The sequence below is a fragment of the Aethalodelphis obliquidens genome, unplaced genomic scaffold, assembly GCF_003676395.1.
Source record: "Aethalodelphis obliquidens isolate GAN/ISIS:26980383/991018 unplaced genomic scaffold, ASM367639v1 scaffold10, whole genome shotgun sequence".
NCBI lineage: Eukaryota > Metazoa > Chordata > Mammalia > Artiodactyla > Delphinidae > Aethalodelphis > Aethalodelphis obliquidens.
Genome location: NW_020837954.1, coordinates 43,259,054 through 43,276,968, shown reverse-complemented (window position 1 = coordinate 43,276,968; position 17,915 = coordinate 43,259,054). Strand labels below are relative to the sequence as shown.

The window sequence follows — 17,915 nt, the reverse complement described above, 5'->3', positions numbered from 1 at the left end:
TTTTTTTTGTTTTGTTTAACATCTTTATTGGAGTATAATTGCTTTACAATGGTGTGTTAGTTTCTGCTTTACAACAAAATGAATCAGTTATATATATACATATGTTCCCATATCTCTTCCCTCTTGCATCTCCCTCCCTCCCACCCTACCTATGCCACCCCTCCAGGCGGTCACAAAGCACCGAGCTGATCTCCCTGTGCTATGCGGCTGCTTCCCACTAGCTATCTACCTTACGTTTGGTAGTGTATATATGTCCATGCCTCTCTCTCGCTTTGTCACAGCTTACCCTTCCCCCTCCCCATATCCTCAAGTCCATTCTCTAGTAGGTCTGTGTCTTTATTCCTGTCTTACCCCTAGGTTCTTTGTGACATTTTTTCTTTCTTAAATTCCATATATATGTGTTAGCATACGGTATTTGTCTCTCTCTTCCTGACTTACTTCACTCTGTATGACAGACTCTAGGTCTATCCACCTCATTACAAATAGCTCAATTTTGTTTCTTTTTATGGCTGAGTAATATTCCATTATATATATGTGCCACATCTTCTTTATCCATTCATCCGATGATGGACACTTACACCATCATCGGATGAATGGACACTTAGACACTTGTTTCCATCTCCGGGCTATTGTAAATAGAGCTGCAATGAACATTTTGGTACATGACTCTTTTTGAATTATGGTTTTCTCAGGGTATATGCCCAGTAGTGGGATTGCTGGGTCATATGGTAGTTCTATTTGTAGTTTTTTAAGGAACCTCCATACTGTTGTCCACAGTGGTTGTATCAATTTACATTCCCACCAACAGTGCAAGAGTGTTTCCTTTTCTCCACACCCTCTCCAGCATTTATTGTTTCTAGTTTTTTTGATGATGGCCATTCTGACTGGTGTGAGATGATATCTCATTGTAGTTTTGATTTGCATTTCTCTAATGATTAGTGATGTTGAGCATTCTTTCATGTGTTTGTTGGCAGTCTGTATATCTTCTTTGGAGAAATGTCTATTTAGGTCTTCTGCCCATTTTTGGATTGGGTTGTTTGTTTTTTTGTTATTGAGTTGCATGAGCTGCTTATAAATTTTGGAGATTAATCCTTTGTCAGTTGCTTCATTTGAAAATATTCTCTCCCATTCTGAGGGTTGTCTTTTGGTCTTGTTTATGGTTTCCTTTGCTGTGCAAAAGCTTTGAAGTTTCATTGGGTTCCATTTGTTTATTTTTGTTTTTATTTCCATTTCTCTAGGAGGTGGGTCAAAAAGGGTCGTTCTGTATTTATGTCATAGAGTGTCCTGCCTATATTTTCCTCTAAGAGTTTGGTAGTTTCTGGCCTTACATTTAGGTCTTTAATCCATTTTGAGCTTATTTTTGTGTATACTTTTACATGTGCCTGTCCAGTTTTCCCAGCACCACTTATTGAAGAGGCTGTCCTTTCTCCACTGTACATTCCTGCCTCCTTTTTCAAAGATAAGGTGACCATATGTGTGTGGGTTTATCTCTGGGCTTTCTATCCTGTTCCATTGATCTATCTTTCTGTTTTTGTGCCAGTACCATACTGTCTTGATTACTGTAGGTTTGTAGTATAGTCTGAAGTCAGGGAGCCTGATTCCTCCAGCTCCGTTTTTCATTCTCAAGATTGCTTTGATTATTCGGGGTCTTTTGTGTTTCCATACAAATTGTGGAATTTTTTGTTCTAGTTCTGTGAAAAATGCCAGTGGTAGTTTGATAGGGATTGCATTGAATCTGTAGATTGCTTTGGGTCGTAGAGTCATTTTCACAATGTTGATTCTTCCAATCCAGGAGCATGGTATATCTCTCCATCTATTTGTGTCATCTTTAATTTCTTTCATCAGTGTCTTAAAATTTTCTGCATACAGGTCTTTTGTCTCCTTAGGTAGGTTTATTCCTAGATATTTTATTCTTTTTGTTCCAATGGTAAATGGGAGTGTTTTCTTGATTTCACTTTCAGATTTTTCATCATTAGTGTGTAGGAATGCAAGAGATTTCTGTGCATTAATTTTGTATCCTGCAACTTTACCAAATTCATTGATTAGCTCTAGTAGTTTTCTGGTAGCATCTTTAGGATTCTCTGTGTGTAGTATCATGTCATCTGCAAACAGTGACAGCTTTACTTCTTCTTTTCCGATTGGGATTCCTTTTATTATTATTATTATTCCTTTTATTATTCCTTTTATTTCCTTCTCTTCTCTGATTACTGTGGCTAAAACTTCCAAAACTATGTTGAATAATAGTGGTGAGAGTGGGCAACCTTGTCTTGTTCCTGATCTTAGTGGAAATGCTTTCAGTTTTTCACCATTGAGGATGATGTTGGCTGTGGGTTTGTCATATATGGCCTTTATTATGTTGAGGAAAGTTCCCTCTATGCCTACTTTCTGTAGGGTTTTTATCATAAATGGGTGTTGAATTTTGTCGAAAGCTTTCTCTGCATCTATTGAGATGATCATATGGTTTTTCTCCTTCAATTTGTTAATATGGTGTATCACGTTGATTGATTTGCATACATTGAAGAATCCTTGCATTCCTGGAATAAATCCCACTTGATCATGGTGTATGATCCTTTTAATGTGCTGTTGGATTCTGTTTGCTAGTATTTTGTTGAGGATTTTTGCATCTATGTTCATCAGTGATATTGGCCTGTAGTTTTCTTTCTTTGTGACATCCTTGTCTGGTTTTGGTATCAGGGTGATGGTGGCCTCGTAGAATGATTTTGGGAATGTTCCTCCCTCTGCTATATTTTGGAAGAATTTGAGAAGGATAGGTGTTAGCTCTTCTCTGGATGTTTGATAGAATTTGCCTGTGAAGCCAACTGCTCCTGGGCGTTTGTTTGTTGGAAGATTTTTAATCACAGTTTCAATTTCAGTGCTTGTGATTGGTCTGTTCATACTTTCTGTTTCTTCCTGGTTCAGCCTTGGCAGGTTGTGCATTTCTAAGAATTTGTCCATTTCTTCCAGGTTGTCCATTTTATTGGCATAGAGTTGCCTGTAGTAATCTCTCATGAACTTCTGTATTTCTGCAGTGTCAGTTGTTACCGCTCCTTTTTCATTTCTAATTCTATTGATTTGAGTCTTCTCCCTTTTTTTCTTGATGAGTCTGGCTAATGGTTTATCAATCTTCTCAAAGAACCAGCTTTTAGTTTTATTGATCATTGCTATCGTTTCCTTCATTTCTTTTTCATTTATTTCTGATCTGATTTTTATGATTTCTTTCCTGCTGCTAACTTTGGGGTTTTTTTTGTTCTTCTTTCTCTAATTGCTTTAGGTGCAAGGTTAGGTTGTTTATTCGAGATGTTTCCTGTTTCTTAAGGTAGGATTGTATTGCTATAAACTTCCCTCTTCGAACTGGTTTTGCTGCATCCCATTGATTTTGGGTTGTTGTGTCTCCATTGTCATTTGTTTCTAGGTATTTTTTGATTTCCTCTTTGATTTCTGCAGTGATCACTTCGTTATTAAGTAGTGTATTGTTTAGCCTCCATGTGTTTGTATTTTTTACAGATCTTTTCCTGTAATTGATATCTAGTCTCATGGCGTTGTGGTCAGAAAAGATACTTGATACAATTTCAATTTTCTTAAATTTTCCGAGTCTTGATTTGTGACCCAAGATGTGATGTATCCTGGAGAATGTTCCATGCGCACTTGAGAAAAATGTGTATTCTGTTGTTTTTGGATGGAGTGTCCTATAAATATCAATTAAGTCCATCTTGTTTAATGTATCATTTAAAGCTTGTTTCCTTATTTATTTTCATTTTGGATGATCTGTCCATTGGTGAAAGTGAGGTGTTAAAGTCCCCTACTATGAATGTGTTACTGTCAATTTCCCCTTTTATGGCTGTCAGTATTTGCCTTATGTATTGAGGTGCTCCTATGTTGGGTGCATAAATATTTACAATTGTTATATCTTCTTCTTGGATCGATCCCTTGATCATTATGTAGTGTCCTTCTTTGTCTCTTCTAATAGTCTTTATTTTTAAGTCTATTTTGTCTGATGTGAGAATTGCTACTCCAGCTTTCTTTTGGTTTCCATTTGCATGAAATATCTTTTTCCATCCCCTTACTTTCAGTCTGTATGTGTCTCTAGGTCTGAAGTGGGTCTCTTGTAGACAGCAAATATATGGGTCTTGTTTTTGTATCCATTCAGCCAATCTGTGTCTTTTGGTGGGAGCATTTAGTCCGTTTACATTTAAGGTAATTATCGATATGTATGTTCCTCTTCCCATTTTCTAAATTGTTTTGGGTTCGTTATTGTAGGTGTTTTCCTTTTCTTGTGTTTCTTGCCTAGAGTAGTTCCTTTAGCAGTTGTTGTAGAGCTGGTTTGGTGGTGCTGAACTCTCACAGCTTTTGCTTGTCTGTAAAGGTTTTAATTTCTCCATCAAATCTGAATGAGATCCTTGCTGCATAGAGTAATCTTGGTTGCAGGTTTTTCGTCTTCATCACTTTAAATATGTCCTGCCAGTCCCTTCTGGCTTGCAGAGTTTCTGCTGAAAGATCAGCTGTTAACCTTATGGGGATTCCCTTGTGTGTTATTTGTTGTTTTTCCCTTGCTGCTTTTAATATGTTTTCTTTATATTTAATTTTTGACAGTTTGATTAATATGTGTCTTGGCGTGTTTCTCCTTGGATTTATCCTGTATGGGACTCTCTGTGCTTCCTGGACCTGATTAACTATTTCCTTTCCCATATTAGGGAAGTTTTCAACTATAATCTCTTCAAATATTTTCTCAGTCCCTTTCTTTTTCTCTTCTTCTTCTGGAACCCCTATAATTCGAATGTTGGTGTGTTTAATGTTGTCCCAGAGGTCTCTGAGACTGTCCTCAGTTCTTTTCATTCTTTTTTATTTATTCTGCTCTGCAGTAGTTATTTCCACTATTTTATCTTCCAGGTCACGTATCCGTTCTTCTGCCTCAGTTATTCTGCTATTGATCCCATCTAGAGTATTTTTAATTTCATTTATTGTGTTGTTCATCGTTGTTTGTTTCGTCTTTATTTCTTCTAGGTCCTTGTTAAATGTTTCTTGCATTGTCTCTATTCTATTTCCAAGATTTTGGATCATCTTTACTATCATTATTCTGAATTCTTTTTCAGGTAGACTGCCTATTTCCTCTTCATTTGTTAGGTCTGGTGGGTTTTTATCTTGCTCCTTCATCTGCTGTGTGTTTTTCTGTCTTCTCATTTTGCTTAACTTACTGTGTTTGGGGTCTCCTTTTTGCAGGCTGCAGGTTCGTAGTTCCTGTTGTTTTTGGTGTCTGTCTCCAGTGGCTAAGGTTGGTTCAGTGGGTTGTGTAGGCTTCCTGGTGGAGGGGACTAGTGCCTGTGTTCTGGTGGATGAGGCTGGATCTTGTCTTTCTGGTGGGCAGGTCCACGTCTGGTGGTGTGTTTTGGGGTGTCTGTGGACTTATTATGATTTTCGGCAGCTTCTCTGCTAATGGGTGGGGTTTTGTTCCTGTCTTGCTAGTTGTTTGGCATAGGATGTCCAGCACTGTAGCTTGCTGGTCATTGAGTGAAGCTGGGTGCTGGCGTTGAGATGGAGATCTCTGGGAGATTTTTGCCGTTTGATATTGTGTGGAGCTGGGAGGTCTCTTGTGGACCAGTGTCCTGAAGTTGGCTCTCCCACCTCAGAGGCACAGCACTGACTCCTGGCTGCAGCACCAAGAGCCTTTTATCCACATGGCTCAGAATAAAAGGGAGAAAAAGTAAAAAGAAAGAATTAGTAGAAGAAAGAAAGAAAGGAGGGAGGAAGGAGGGAAGGGAGGAAAAAAAGAAAGAAAGAAGATAAAGTAAAATAAAATAAAGATAAAATATAATAAAGTTATTAAAATAAAATAATTATTAAGAGAAAAAGAAAAAACGGATAGAACCCTAAGACAAATGGTGGAAGCAAAGCTATACAGACAAAATCTCACACAGAAGCATGCACATACACACTCACAAAAAGAGGAAAAGGGGGAAAAATCATAAATCTTGCTCTCAAAGTCCACCTCCTGAATTTGGGATGATTCGTTGTCTATTCATGTATTCCACAGATGCAGGGTACATCAAGTTGATTGTGGAGCTTTAATCCGCTGCTTCTGAGGCTGCTGGGAGAGATTTCCCTTTCTCTTCTTTGTTCTCACAGCTCCCAGGGGCTCAGCTTTGGATTTGGCCCCGCCTCTGCATGTAGGTCGCTGGAGGGCGTCTGTTCTTCGCTCAGGAGGGGGTTAAAGCCGCTGACTCGGGGGCTCTGGCTCACTAAGGCCGCGGGGGAGGGAGGGGCACGGAGTGCGGGGTGAGCCTGCAGCGGCAGAGGCCGGAGTGACGTTGCACCAGCCTGAGGCACGCCGTGCGTTCTCCCGGGGGAGTTGTCCCTGGATCCCGGGACCCTGGCAGTGGTGGGCTGCACAGGCTCCCCGGAAGGGGGATGTGGAGAGTGACCTGTGCTCGCACACAGGCTTCTTGGTGGCAGCAGCAGCCTTAGCGTCTCATGCCCGTCTCTGGGGTCCACGCTTTTAGCCGCGGCTCGCGCCCGTCTCTGGAGCTCCTTTAAGCAGCGCTCTTAATCCCCTCTCCTCGCGCACCAGGAAACAAAGAGGGAAGAAAAAGTCTCTTGCCTCTAAGGCAGGTCCAGACTTTTTCCCGGACTCCCTCCTGGCTAGCCGTGGCGCACTAACCCGCTGCAGGCTGTGTCCACGCCGCCAGCACCAGTCCTCTCCCTGCGCTCCGACTGAAGCACGAGCCTCAGTTCCCAGCCCCGCCCGCCCCGGCCGGGGAGCAGGCAAGCCTCTCGGGCTGGTGAGTGCCGGTCGGCACCTATCCTCTGTGCGGGAATCTATTCGCTTTGCCCTCCTCACCCGTTGCTGCGCTCTCCTCCACGGCTCCAAAGCTTTCCCCCTCCGCCACCCGCAGTCTCTGCCCGCGAGGGGGCTTCCTAGTGTGTGGAAACCTTTCCTCCTTCACAGCTCCCTCCCGCTGGTGCAGGTCCCGTCCCTATTCTTCTATCTCTGTTTATTCTTTTTTCTTTTGCCCTACCCAGGTATGTGGGGGGTTTCTTGCCTTTTGGGAGGTCTGAGATCTTCTGCCAGCGTTCAGTAGGTGTTCTGTAGGAGTTGTTCTACGTGTAGATGTATTTCTGGTGTATCTGTGGGGAGGAAGGTGATCTCCGCGTCTTACTCTTCCGCCATCTTCCAGGCACTACTAGTTTATTGACAACTACTCTTAGTGCAGTTACTCCATATAGCAACCACTACATAGTTTATAAAGGAGTTTTTCAGATTTTATGTTATTGGATGCTAACAACTACCTTTTGAGATAGAGAGGACAGAATTTATAATCCTTACATTACAGAAGAAGCTGAGGATCAGAGATACACTCACTTGTTTTAGTCCGCATACCAAGTAAGTTATGGAGTTGAATTTGTGGCCAGGTCTTCTGACTTTAATTGACTTCTGCAGAATCTAAAAGGTACAGGAAAAAGGATAAATTTCTATTTGTTGTTAAAGCAGGGACTGTCCAGTTTAGCTTTATGTTTTCCTCAGAATATAATGCAGTGCCTGACACACAGTAAATGATCAATAATTTTTACTGAGTAAGTGGATAGAGGATTACGTAGGTATCCATGGGGCCCAGGTTTAAACTGGTAGTATTGGTACTCAGTTCTTCGGTGATTCCCGTTTATTGCAGCGATGCTTCAAATTATAGATAAGTTCAGTTTGTAAATGTTGTAACCGTAGAAAGGGACTTCATGTCAGTCCAGAAAGTCTCATATTAATTGGTGTGGTTCATTTACAATTGAAGTAGCAATAAGCATGGTTATAAGCATGCCTATATAATGTGATGGGGGGAATAGACTACACTTGTTTGTTTATAGAAAATTTTGGTAACATTTTTTTCCACTCTCCTTTTTTTTCTTTTTAATTTTTATTGGAGTATAGTTGCTTTACAATGTTGTGTTAGTTTCTACTGTACAGCAAAATGAATCAGCTATACACATACTCTGTTTTGGATTTCCTTCCAATTTAGGTCACCATCCACTCTCCTTTTTTTTTCTTTTTTTTTTTTTTTTTTTTGTGGTACGCGGGCCTCTCACTGCTGTGGCCGCTCCCGTTGCGGAGCACAGGCTCTGGACGCGCAGGTTCAGCGGCCATGGCTCACGGGCCCAGCCGCTCCGCGGCATGTGGGATCCACCTGGACCGGCGCACGAAACCGTGCCCCCCGCCTCGGCAGGCGGACTCTCAACCACTGCGCCACCAGGGAAGCCCCACTCTCCTTTTTTAATCACTGTTCTGTAGCTTTAAATAAGCAGTAGCAGAGTCCCTTTTCTCCCTAATTACTATGTTGCATTCAGCTGCTTAACACATACTTCCTGCTCCCAGGATCCCCAGAGGCAGCTCTAGTGTTTGGTGAGGATATTGAATTTCATTGAAAGATTTTCTCCAGATAGTTTCTTCCAGTAGTGAGAGAGGCTGGTTGGCCTCAACCACCTTGCTCAAACCTGTCACAGTCTTAAAGTTATTTCAAAGCCTTTTATAATCAAGGTCCACCTACCTTTCCATCTGATCTAAATTAACTACCTCCCATCCCCTTTCCAATACCTCCCACCCACTATGATTCAAATTAAGAGTTTTCTGAGGGAAACCATTTAGTAACATAAAATTTTCATACCCTACCCTTTAAAGAAACTGAAATAGTCATCTTCCAGTGGAAGTTCTTTCTATTATGTATTCTTCTTTTCATTCTCTAGCTATAGGTACACTGTACACGAGGTATGATATTTCAATTAGACATTTCCTGCTGCTTCCTTCTTTGGCCATGTGTTTCCATAAATCATAGATCGATTCGCTACTGCTTATGTTAATATTGTGAGGGTCACTTATAAGCTTTCCTCTCACCTTTTTAAGTATCTGTTTTCTGTTGAAATCAGTAGAAGAGGCTACTGATTATGGCTGTTTTTTCCAGTTGTGCCACCAGATATTTGTTTTTCAATTGTTTCCTAACTATCTCCTTTCTCTTTGCACTGTGGCTTTGAATTCTACAGTACCTGACATAAAGAAAGCCCTAGGGAAGTTCCCTTTTCTTTCATTTCTTTTTATTGCATAGATAAAATCCCTATATAAATGGTTTTGTAAAATGAAGTCCTTCCCACAACTTAGTGTTTGGTCCATGGAAAAATTACCTTGGTAGTCAATTTTCGTTCTTTTTTAAATTCAGTTTTATTTTATTGTGGTAAGAACACTTAAATGAGATCTGCTCTCAACAGATTCTTATGTGTCTAATAAGGCTGTTGTTATCTATAAGGCACAATGTTGTACATCAGATTTCCATAACTTCCATCTTGCATAACTGAAATTTTATCCTTGTTTAAAATAATCACGCATTGAAGTGAAGAATAGAATGGTAATTGCCGGGGGCTAGGAAAAGGGGGAAATGGGTAGTTGCTAATCAATAGGTTATCAGTTATCTATAGTGAATAAAACTTGGCAATCACTGTACCCAAGGATGTGGTTATTTGTACTTGAGGTATAAAAGGAAAGAAGAGTGAATTTGGTGATTTAGTCCTGTCATGAAGCATAAGTTACCTTTTTAGTTCCCAGGTTTTCTGCCAACGCCTACAGTACTGCCCCCTCAATTCAAACTAGGGAAAAAAAAAAAATGAACTCCCAAGGTCATTTCTTCCAAAGCACCACCATCCACAAACTCTCCTGACGTTAGGAGAAGTATTGAGGGGATGGTTTGCTTAAGAATCTCTCTCCTACTAAATAAGGAACCGTTCGTTTGCCGATTAGTTTAAAGCATAGCTTCTTCTAAGCAGGAAAGTCAAGATTTGGGGCCTCTGAATGCCACCAACAGAATCAAAATCAAATGTGAGCAGAAGTACATCTTAAAAGAATCAGCATTATTTTTTCACTGAGCTCAGTATAGATCTTTCTTTTTATATTCACCTAACCATGTTGATCATTGTGTTTGTATTTTTAGTCCTGCCTGGTCTGAGTGGGCAACTCTCGGTACTCTTGACCTCTGTTGGTGATACTAATCATTTACCTTGCCCATGACTAGCCACCAGCTACATCACAGTCTTAACTTCCCCGCCTCCTACCCCCCCACTCCCCAACCCCCACCCTTGCCACATGGCCTTTCCTTTCTCCTTCTCCTCTTCTCTAATCCCTTTCCTTCTTCTTCACCCCTATCTCCTTTACAACTCCTCCATGATTTTCTTAGGGCTGGGCTTCAACATCGTCGGTGGCACAGATCAGCAGTATGTCTCCAATGACAGTGGCATCTTCGTCAGCCGCATCAAAGAGAACGGGGCTGCAGCCCTGGATGGGCGGCTCCAGGAGGGTGATAAGATCCTCTCGGTGAGAACTGGCTTCCACCTCCTTCACTGTCCCTGGCTCCCTAGACCCTAGTCCCTACGCCCAACTCCTTCCTTGGGAAGATTCCTGCCTGCCCTTTTGGATCAGGAAATACAGTAAGGAAAACTTGAGAATGGGTTAAGATTAACGTATAGTATGTAGTTAGAAACTATGCAGTTTAATATTTTGACAGATAACTGCATTCTCTCCAGAACACTGGGAACTAGGTTCCATGGTGAAGAAGGACTTGAAAAATACAGGGGTTAAGAAGAGAGCCATATTACTCAAAAAGTTTTGGTTAAATGTAAATTATTGAAAAATGAGAATGGTTAGAAAGTTTTGAGCACTCTGTGCCAAGCAGTATGCTGAGAACTTTAAACTTATTTAATATTGTAGCAACCCTATGAAGTGGTACAATTATTATGCCTGTTTTGCAGCTAAGGAAGCTGAGGCTTGGTGAGGTCAAACAGCTTGCTCAAGGTCATTCAACTAGTGTATGGCAGAGGACTTGGTCTGTGAATTTGGAACCTCTACTCTTAACCCATATACTATATTGCCTCCTAAAAGATAAGTGAGGAGCTAGGGTTCGTTATCCTAAACAGAAAGTTGCATGGTTATTTAATAATAGAGTTTATGTATGGTTCTGTATAAAAACTGAAATTAGTCTTTTCTATTAAGGGTAGAATTAGGGAACAAAAAGACATAAACCTCAGTGTGAGAGAATTTATTAGACACAAGCCAAGATAAGGAGCCTTTCTTATGTGAGCCATCACCTCAGAGAGAAAAGAAATTATTTGAAGGCCACTCAAGTTTCTTAAAAAGGTATGGTAGGAGATAAATGTTAATGAAAAGAAAAGTAGATATCTAAGAAACTGAGCTCATTTGTCTTTAAAATTTTTAGCGAAGAGGACTTGACTATCAAAATAAAAGAATTATTACAAAGATCTCTACAAGATATAAAACACTACAAATATATGTAGGACATTGATTCAAGGTTATGTTCTAGCCAATTAAGGAAAAAGTATGTGAAAGAAGAGAGGAAGAAATGCCAGGCAAAGAAAAGGCAAAAATATAAGACAGGTAACGGAGAGGAAAAAAAGACGACAGAAAGAGAAAAAGATGGAGCTTATGCAAGAGGAAAAGGCCAGCATATTCTCTATTCTATCTAGGGCTATATTCCCTGACTCCAGTTTCCCTGCCAAGAGTTTGCTCCAAAATTCAAATTCTAGATCCTGTTTCTTAAGAAATATTGCCTCACCATCCTATTCCCACTGTATCCTTAAGTGAACTTGTTAGGTATTAACCATTAAATTGTTCCATCTATTCTTGAGCTCACTTTATCTCTTTGATGTACTTAAGTACTCACTTATAATTGGCTTTGGAATCTCTGTAAAATGATGCTAAATTATTTATTAGCCTATATTCTCATTCTTTACGGGATTCCCTAGTTTCCTCACATGGTTATTTTTCCATGTTGTAAAATTTGCTCCAACTCTTTCTTTTAACTGTTGCCAGATAATCAGACTAATAATATGTCCTTTCCTTAGTGCATATCCATTTTGGGTAACTAATAGAAGTATCATTAAGTGGTCTAGATTTCAGGTGAGTTATTAATGGCTATTAATTTAATCTTTCCATTTCTCCCTAAGTAATGCCCATGTTTTATCTTAATTTCAAGTTCTAAAATTAAATAACTGCATGATTTATCATGCAGTTTCTCCTTTCTCATCAAAAGTGAAATTTAATTTTTTGTGATCACTGTGGATGAATGTAAATGATTTTTAAGACCCTGTTGTATCTGACAACCATGAAACAAAAACAGATATTACCAATAGAAGAAAAGATCTGAAGTTGAGATGAGGGTTGGAGAGTCCTTACCCAAAGTTCATTTGTATGTGTGTGTGATGGTGAGAATGCTTTAATATTTATATAGGCTATCAGAGAACCTGGGAAAATTATATTTTTGTAAAAAAATAAACTATGTAGGTTTCTCATTTCTCCTGTGTGTCTACCTAAATGAAGGGAGGTAGATAGTCAAGAATAGTCAATTCTCAGTGAACTCTACATGTTTAATGAAACTTATAACTTCAGGGTGATGTAGCTGATTATAGGATACAGATTAATGTTCCATTTTGACCAAACCTGTTATATAACAGAATGGCATGGATTGGGCCATTAGTCAGCTGCATTTCCTATTCTCTTCAAACAGAATTCTTACTTTGGTGAATAAAAGAGTTGAGTAGTCATCAACATATATTAACTATTGTATTTGATGGCCTGCAGAGCACTGCCAGGTGCCATGGAAAATTAAAAGAAAATGAAAGACCAGTCTGTGGTCTTAGATCAATGGGGAAGACCCACCAGAAACCCTCATCCAATCAGCTACAGAGACATTGAAATATACAGAATCCTTTAGACCAAGTACCTTTAAGGAAGAGTCTTTGTCTTCTCATCTTTATCTGCAGCATGTAGGCCTGTAGCTGGAACAGAGTAAGCATCTAGTAAATTATTTGCTCTGTGAATGAATTATAACTTTTTTGGTTTGGCTTGATTAATTGGAGCTAGATAATCTATTTTTTTTCTTCCTTCAACTTTAATGGAAAGAGAGGACCCCTCCCCCCAAATTGTAATTCACTTCAAGATTTTGGGGGAAAATGAAAATATCCAGAGTATAATCTGAGGTCAGTGCTTATTAAATTGAGCCCATTCTTTCTATATTTTATACACCTGTATTTGTATTATCCTATATAGTTAGTGCTCCAGTAACTCTTACATTATCCTAAGATAATGTTAGATTATCCTAAGGCAATCCAAAATTATTTATCATCCAAGAAAACATATTTTAACTCAGTTTACTCCTTTCCTAAGGCAAGAAATAGGAAACTCATAGATTGATAACAACCACAGTTAAAGCAAAAAATTGTATGACTCCCCATCAGTTAACTAGAATACCACAATCCCAACACTCTGAACATTCGGTTAACAAAATTTTCTAGCATGTTGCAAATCTGTCATATCTCAAGTTTAATATAACTTATAATATCATGAGTTAAGGAAACTGAAGTAGCAAGTTTAGCAGTATTCTAAAATTTCTCAGTTGAATGAATAGCTCTTGATAGTAAAAGTGAGGTCCAAGGAATCTGGCCTTCGCCTGGGAGCTGATTACAAATGCAGAGTCTCAGGAAGCTCCTCAGACCCAGACCCACTCAGATAAAAATCTGCATTATAACAGATCCTTGGGTAAGCCCATGAATAAAGTTTGAGAAGCACTGCTGTAGGCAAGTGTCTTTCAGACATTTTGAATTATGACCCATAATAGGAAATACATGCACACACACATAACTGAAGCAAAGTTTAACAAAATAATACCTATTTCTTCTATATATGATGCATTCTAATATTTTGTGTTTTCTTCTAATTTCACTTACTTAAAATTAAATACTGGTCTTGACCCACTGGATTGACTTCACTATCTTTTGGAATGGGTCAACAGACTTATATTTGAAAAATCACTACTCAGTAAATGGAAAATCACTGATGGAATCTGTGGATTAAGTAGGCTGGGTGTGGAGAAGACTCAGGCAGTTTAGGTTAAAGCTAACTCAAACTTCACCAGATTGCTAGGATGGGACCTAATAATTTGCACTTTTAACAAGTTCCCAAGTTAATGCTGCTGGTCCTGGGACCATACTTTGAGAACCTCTGGTCTATATTAGTAAGGATGGTGATAAAGAGAAAGTGGATTCCACATATATTTAGGGGTAAAAATCTACAGAACTTGGAGGTTAGTCAGTATGAGCTGGAATCTGTAAAAGCAGTTAGAGGAGGTAAATATTGGAAAGCAAATTTGGCTTTGGAGTAGAGAGATATATTGTCAATTGAAAAAGAATCATCATTTGTTTTATAGAGCTGGTTTACCTCCAGCATACTTGGACAAAGGATGAGAAATGGTTCTTTAAAAAAGAAACTCCCTTTGCATTTCTAAAAGGCCTCTTTTTTTTTTTTTTTTTTAAGCAATTAGAGTAACTGACCTCATACATTAGGATACCTTTAGAATTAACTAGGAGGGTTGAAAGGTATAATTGGCCTGTGCTCCTTTGCCTGATGTCACCCAATGTCTTTCTTCCCTGCTAGCAAAAGTAAACTCACATGAGGACCAAGATTACACACTGAGTCATTGGCAGCTAGAGCTGCTATTAGAGTCTAGGCCTTTCAGCTTTGTGTAATATCAATAAATGTCACCCAGGCTTTGTGTAGTTATGGCTTTTGCAGAGTATACTCTGCAGCCAAACCTCAGGAAATCGTGTGGCATTTATTATCCTCAAATGTTGTTCAGAGCAGTATTCAGGTACTATAGGGGTGATAATGATGAGTTGAGATCCAGCCTAAGTTATTTACAGTCCAACGTAAAGTGTTACAAGACAGTTCAGTTTGAGCTTTAAGATAGTTACATAGTATGGAGATTCAGGAAGTAACTCATTCACATCTAGTGCAGTTATCTAGAAAGGCCTTGTCAATGAAGTGGCACTTAACTAAATTGCTTTTTTAATGTGAATGCCACTTCAATATATAAAATGAATAAAAATACTAACATATAAACACCATGTGTCTTCATACAACTCTAAATTTTTTTAAACGTATAGTATAACACATAAAACTGAAACTCCAAAACCAATAAAAATTTAATTTACAACATTAATGTGATGGATAGTGATAGGCTGCAGAAATAAAATTCTTGCTTACAATGTAAATTTCTAAAGTTTAGTGTTGTTAGTGAAGGTTTGGGGGCTGGGCTGCTTGAGTTTGAATCCTAGCTTTGCTCCCTCCATTCTGTATGTCCATGGAAAGGTTGCATAGCCTCTCTAGTTTTATTACTTATAAAATGGGGTTCCAAACTTATAGGACTATTGTGAAGATTAAATAAGTTAGTACATGTAAAATGGATAGACAGCTCCAGACATGATAATAAATATACAGTGATTCCTGGCTATTAAAACTGACGGCTACAGCAAAGATTATTTTGAGCTCAGTATTCCTGTCATTGAATGTCATGTAGTGACTCAGTTTTCCCACTTGGATTCATATCATTATGAAACTTGGCTCTGTTATGGAGCTATGACATCTTTGGCATTTGTTGACAAGACTGCATCACTAACTTATTTGTCTGCCTCTGAGAGAAAATACCTATTTCTTTACAATGAGAAATGCAGTTACCCTATGGGCAAGTTTAGTTACGTGAGTACTCCCACTACCATCAGCAATCTCATACCTATTCTCTCTCTACCAGGAATTAACTAGAAAACTGAGTCTGAGAATTCACTGTGATGGTTCTAGAAATTCTGCAGTTCTTTCCCTTTGACAAATCTACCGGCCAGAAAACCAAGACATAATCAGAAGGTGGCTTGGTAGCATGAAATCACAGTCTATCAACTAGAAAACCCTGTATTCATTTCTACACTATATAGGTAGGATGACTAATCGTATTTAAGATCAGTCTTGGGAGATAAATAGAATTTTTTAAAAGGGAAAGGTATTCAGATGATGGGTATAGCTTGAGCCCAGGTATGAAGGTAAGAATATATGTTTTATGTCCCAGGATCAGTGAGTTGTGTGATTTAGCTAAAGCATAGGATGTATGAAAGGGTAATGAAAGATTAAACTGGAAAGGTAGGTTTCCAGTCCTTCATTTCCTGGAGGACTTTGCATACCAGAATGAGAAATCAGGCATGCACGCTTTCCTCCCCTGCTCCCAGTTTTGTGTTTGTTTTTGAGCAATAAAGTGGCATGAACACAATTATACTTCAGGAAGATTGATCTGGAGACGTAATGTTTGAATAGGTTAGAATGAGGGAGGACCCAGAGGAAAGTAAATTAGAGAGAAGGCGATCCCAGTAGTTCAACTAAGAGTATTCATAACCTAAAGAGAGGGGCAATAGAAAGAAAATAACATATGAGTAATGTTATTATGTTAGACTACAGGAGTTGCCAATATATTGTATGTAAAGATTGACAGAGAGAGTTTTTAAATATTACCAAAATTTTAGTCTGAAGGAATGGTAGTGTCAATAAGAAAGAAGTCAGGATAGTTTGGTTTTGTGGGAAATAAAAAAGAGGCTTTGGATATGTTGAGTTGGGGTCTTAACAGAATATGCCCCAGCTGGCAGAATAGGTACCCAGCAGGAAACCGGCAAATCCAGAAGTAGAAGTAGGGATGAAAATGTGGGAGTTGTCTAGCAGATTATAGTTGAAATTGTGAAAATTCACCATGGGAGAGAAGAGGACAAAGGACTATTGATACTGAGGAATATTTACTTACCTTAAGAAGGAAGGAAGGGATACAGAACAGTGCAAGAACTAAGAGATCCAAGTGTTCATAAGCTAAGACAAGAGAGAACTGCAAAAGGGAGGAGGTGGTCTGAACACTGAAAAAGGGCTATAGGATTTGGTGGTTGGAAGTTACTGCTGACCTGCAGGGGCAGCATGTTCTTCCCTGCCCCCCCCCCCCCCACACCTCATATACTAAGAACACAAGGAAATAGAGGGAGCGGATGGTGAGGAAGTGGAGACGGTGCATGAAACAGTTCTTTCAAAAAGATTGGCAAAGAAAGAGGAGAGAAAGAAGATGGGAAGAGGGTGATGGTGGGTTCCAAGGAATACTTGTGTGTGTGTGTGTTTTAATAGATGAGGGTAACTTTAGTTAAGAAGGAGCAGAGAACAATAATACTTAAGGAGTCAAGAGGGTAAGTGACTGCTTAAGTTCTGTCAGGAGGCTGGAAGGAACATGATCAAGAGCACTAGTAAATGGGTTAGCCTAGATAAAGGACTCTAATTCAGAAGTAAGGGGGAAGCAGCACTAAGAGAGATCAGGGAACTGAGGGGAAAGGAAAGAAAGTGGAGAGAAGTGTTTGTCAGAAGTTCTCAGTATTCTCAAGAAAGATAAGGCAAAGGAATCTGCTGAGAAGAGAGATGTGATTGGAGTTGGAGTTTGATGGTAGGAAAGGTCTTGGAACAGCTACCACTGCATATTTATTAGGGAGTTCACCAGATGAGAAGGGTTGTAAGGATGCAGCAGGAGCTAGTATGCGTCTGTGGTAGAGAATGTGACTGTGTATCTTTCTCTAGGAATATTAAACACACTGATGACAAGGAAAGTAAATGCAGTGTGTTGCCCAGGACTGGAAAGCTGGCAGAAGATCGTGGGGATGAGGGATTCTAATAGTTTTCCAAGTGCTTTTTTGAAATAATAGGAACTCCTAGATGTGTAAAATGCTTTGATGAGGATAAAGGGGGAATTCACAGAGGTATAGGAAGTATGAAGAAAGTAGAAATTGTTTTTTTTTAAGAATTTGAGATATTGGAGCTGTAGCATGCCTAATGTTGAAGTTGAAGGCTTATGCCAATTGGCGATTAGAATGGAATAGAGCAGGAATTCTTCACTTTGGAAAGGTAGACAGTTTATAAGGCCAAAGTGTTGATAGATTAATTCACAAGGATATTGGCAGGAAATAGCGTGGAGGGACAATTTTGAACCTCTTGGTGAAGGAAAACTGTGACAAGGAAGATGAGAAGGTTGAATAAGTCAGTG

The 17,915-nt window shown here is 39.3% G+C and overlaps 1 protein-coding gene across 2 annotated transcripts in view; it reads left to right on the top strand.

Annotated features, from left to right (window-relative positions):
- SYNJ2BP (synaptojanin 2 binding protein) overlaps window positions 1–17,915 on the top strand; it is a 56,379-nt gene that overhangs the window by 21,332 nt on the left and 17,132 nt on the right. For both annotated transcript variants that reach the window (XM_027111635.1, XM_027111634.1), the window contains exon 2: window positions 10,197–10,333. In XM_027111635.1, coding sequence (XP_026967436.1) covers window positions 10,197–10,333 — 137 coding nt within the window. The remainder of the gene's footprint in view (window positions 1–10,196; window positions 10,334–17,915) is intronic.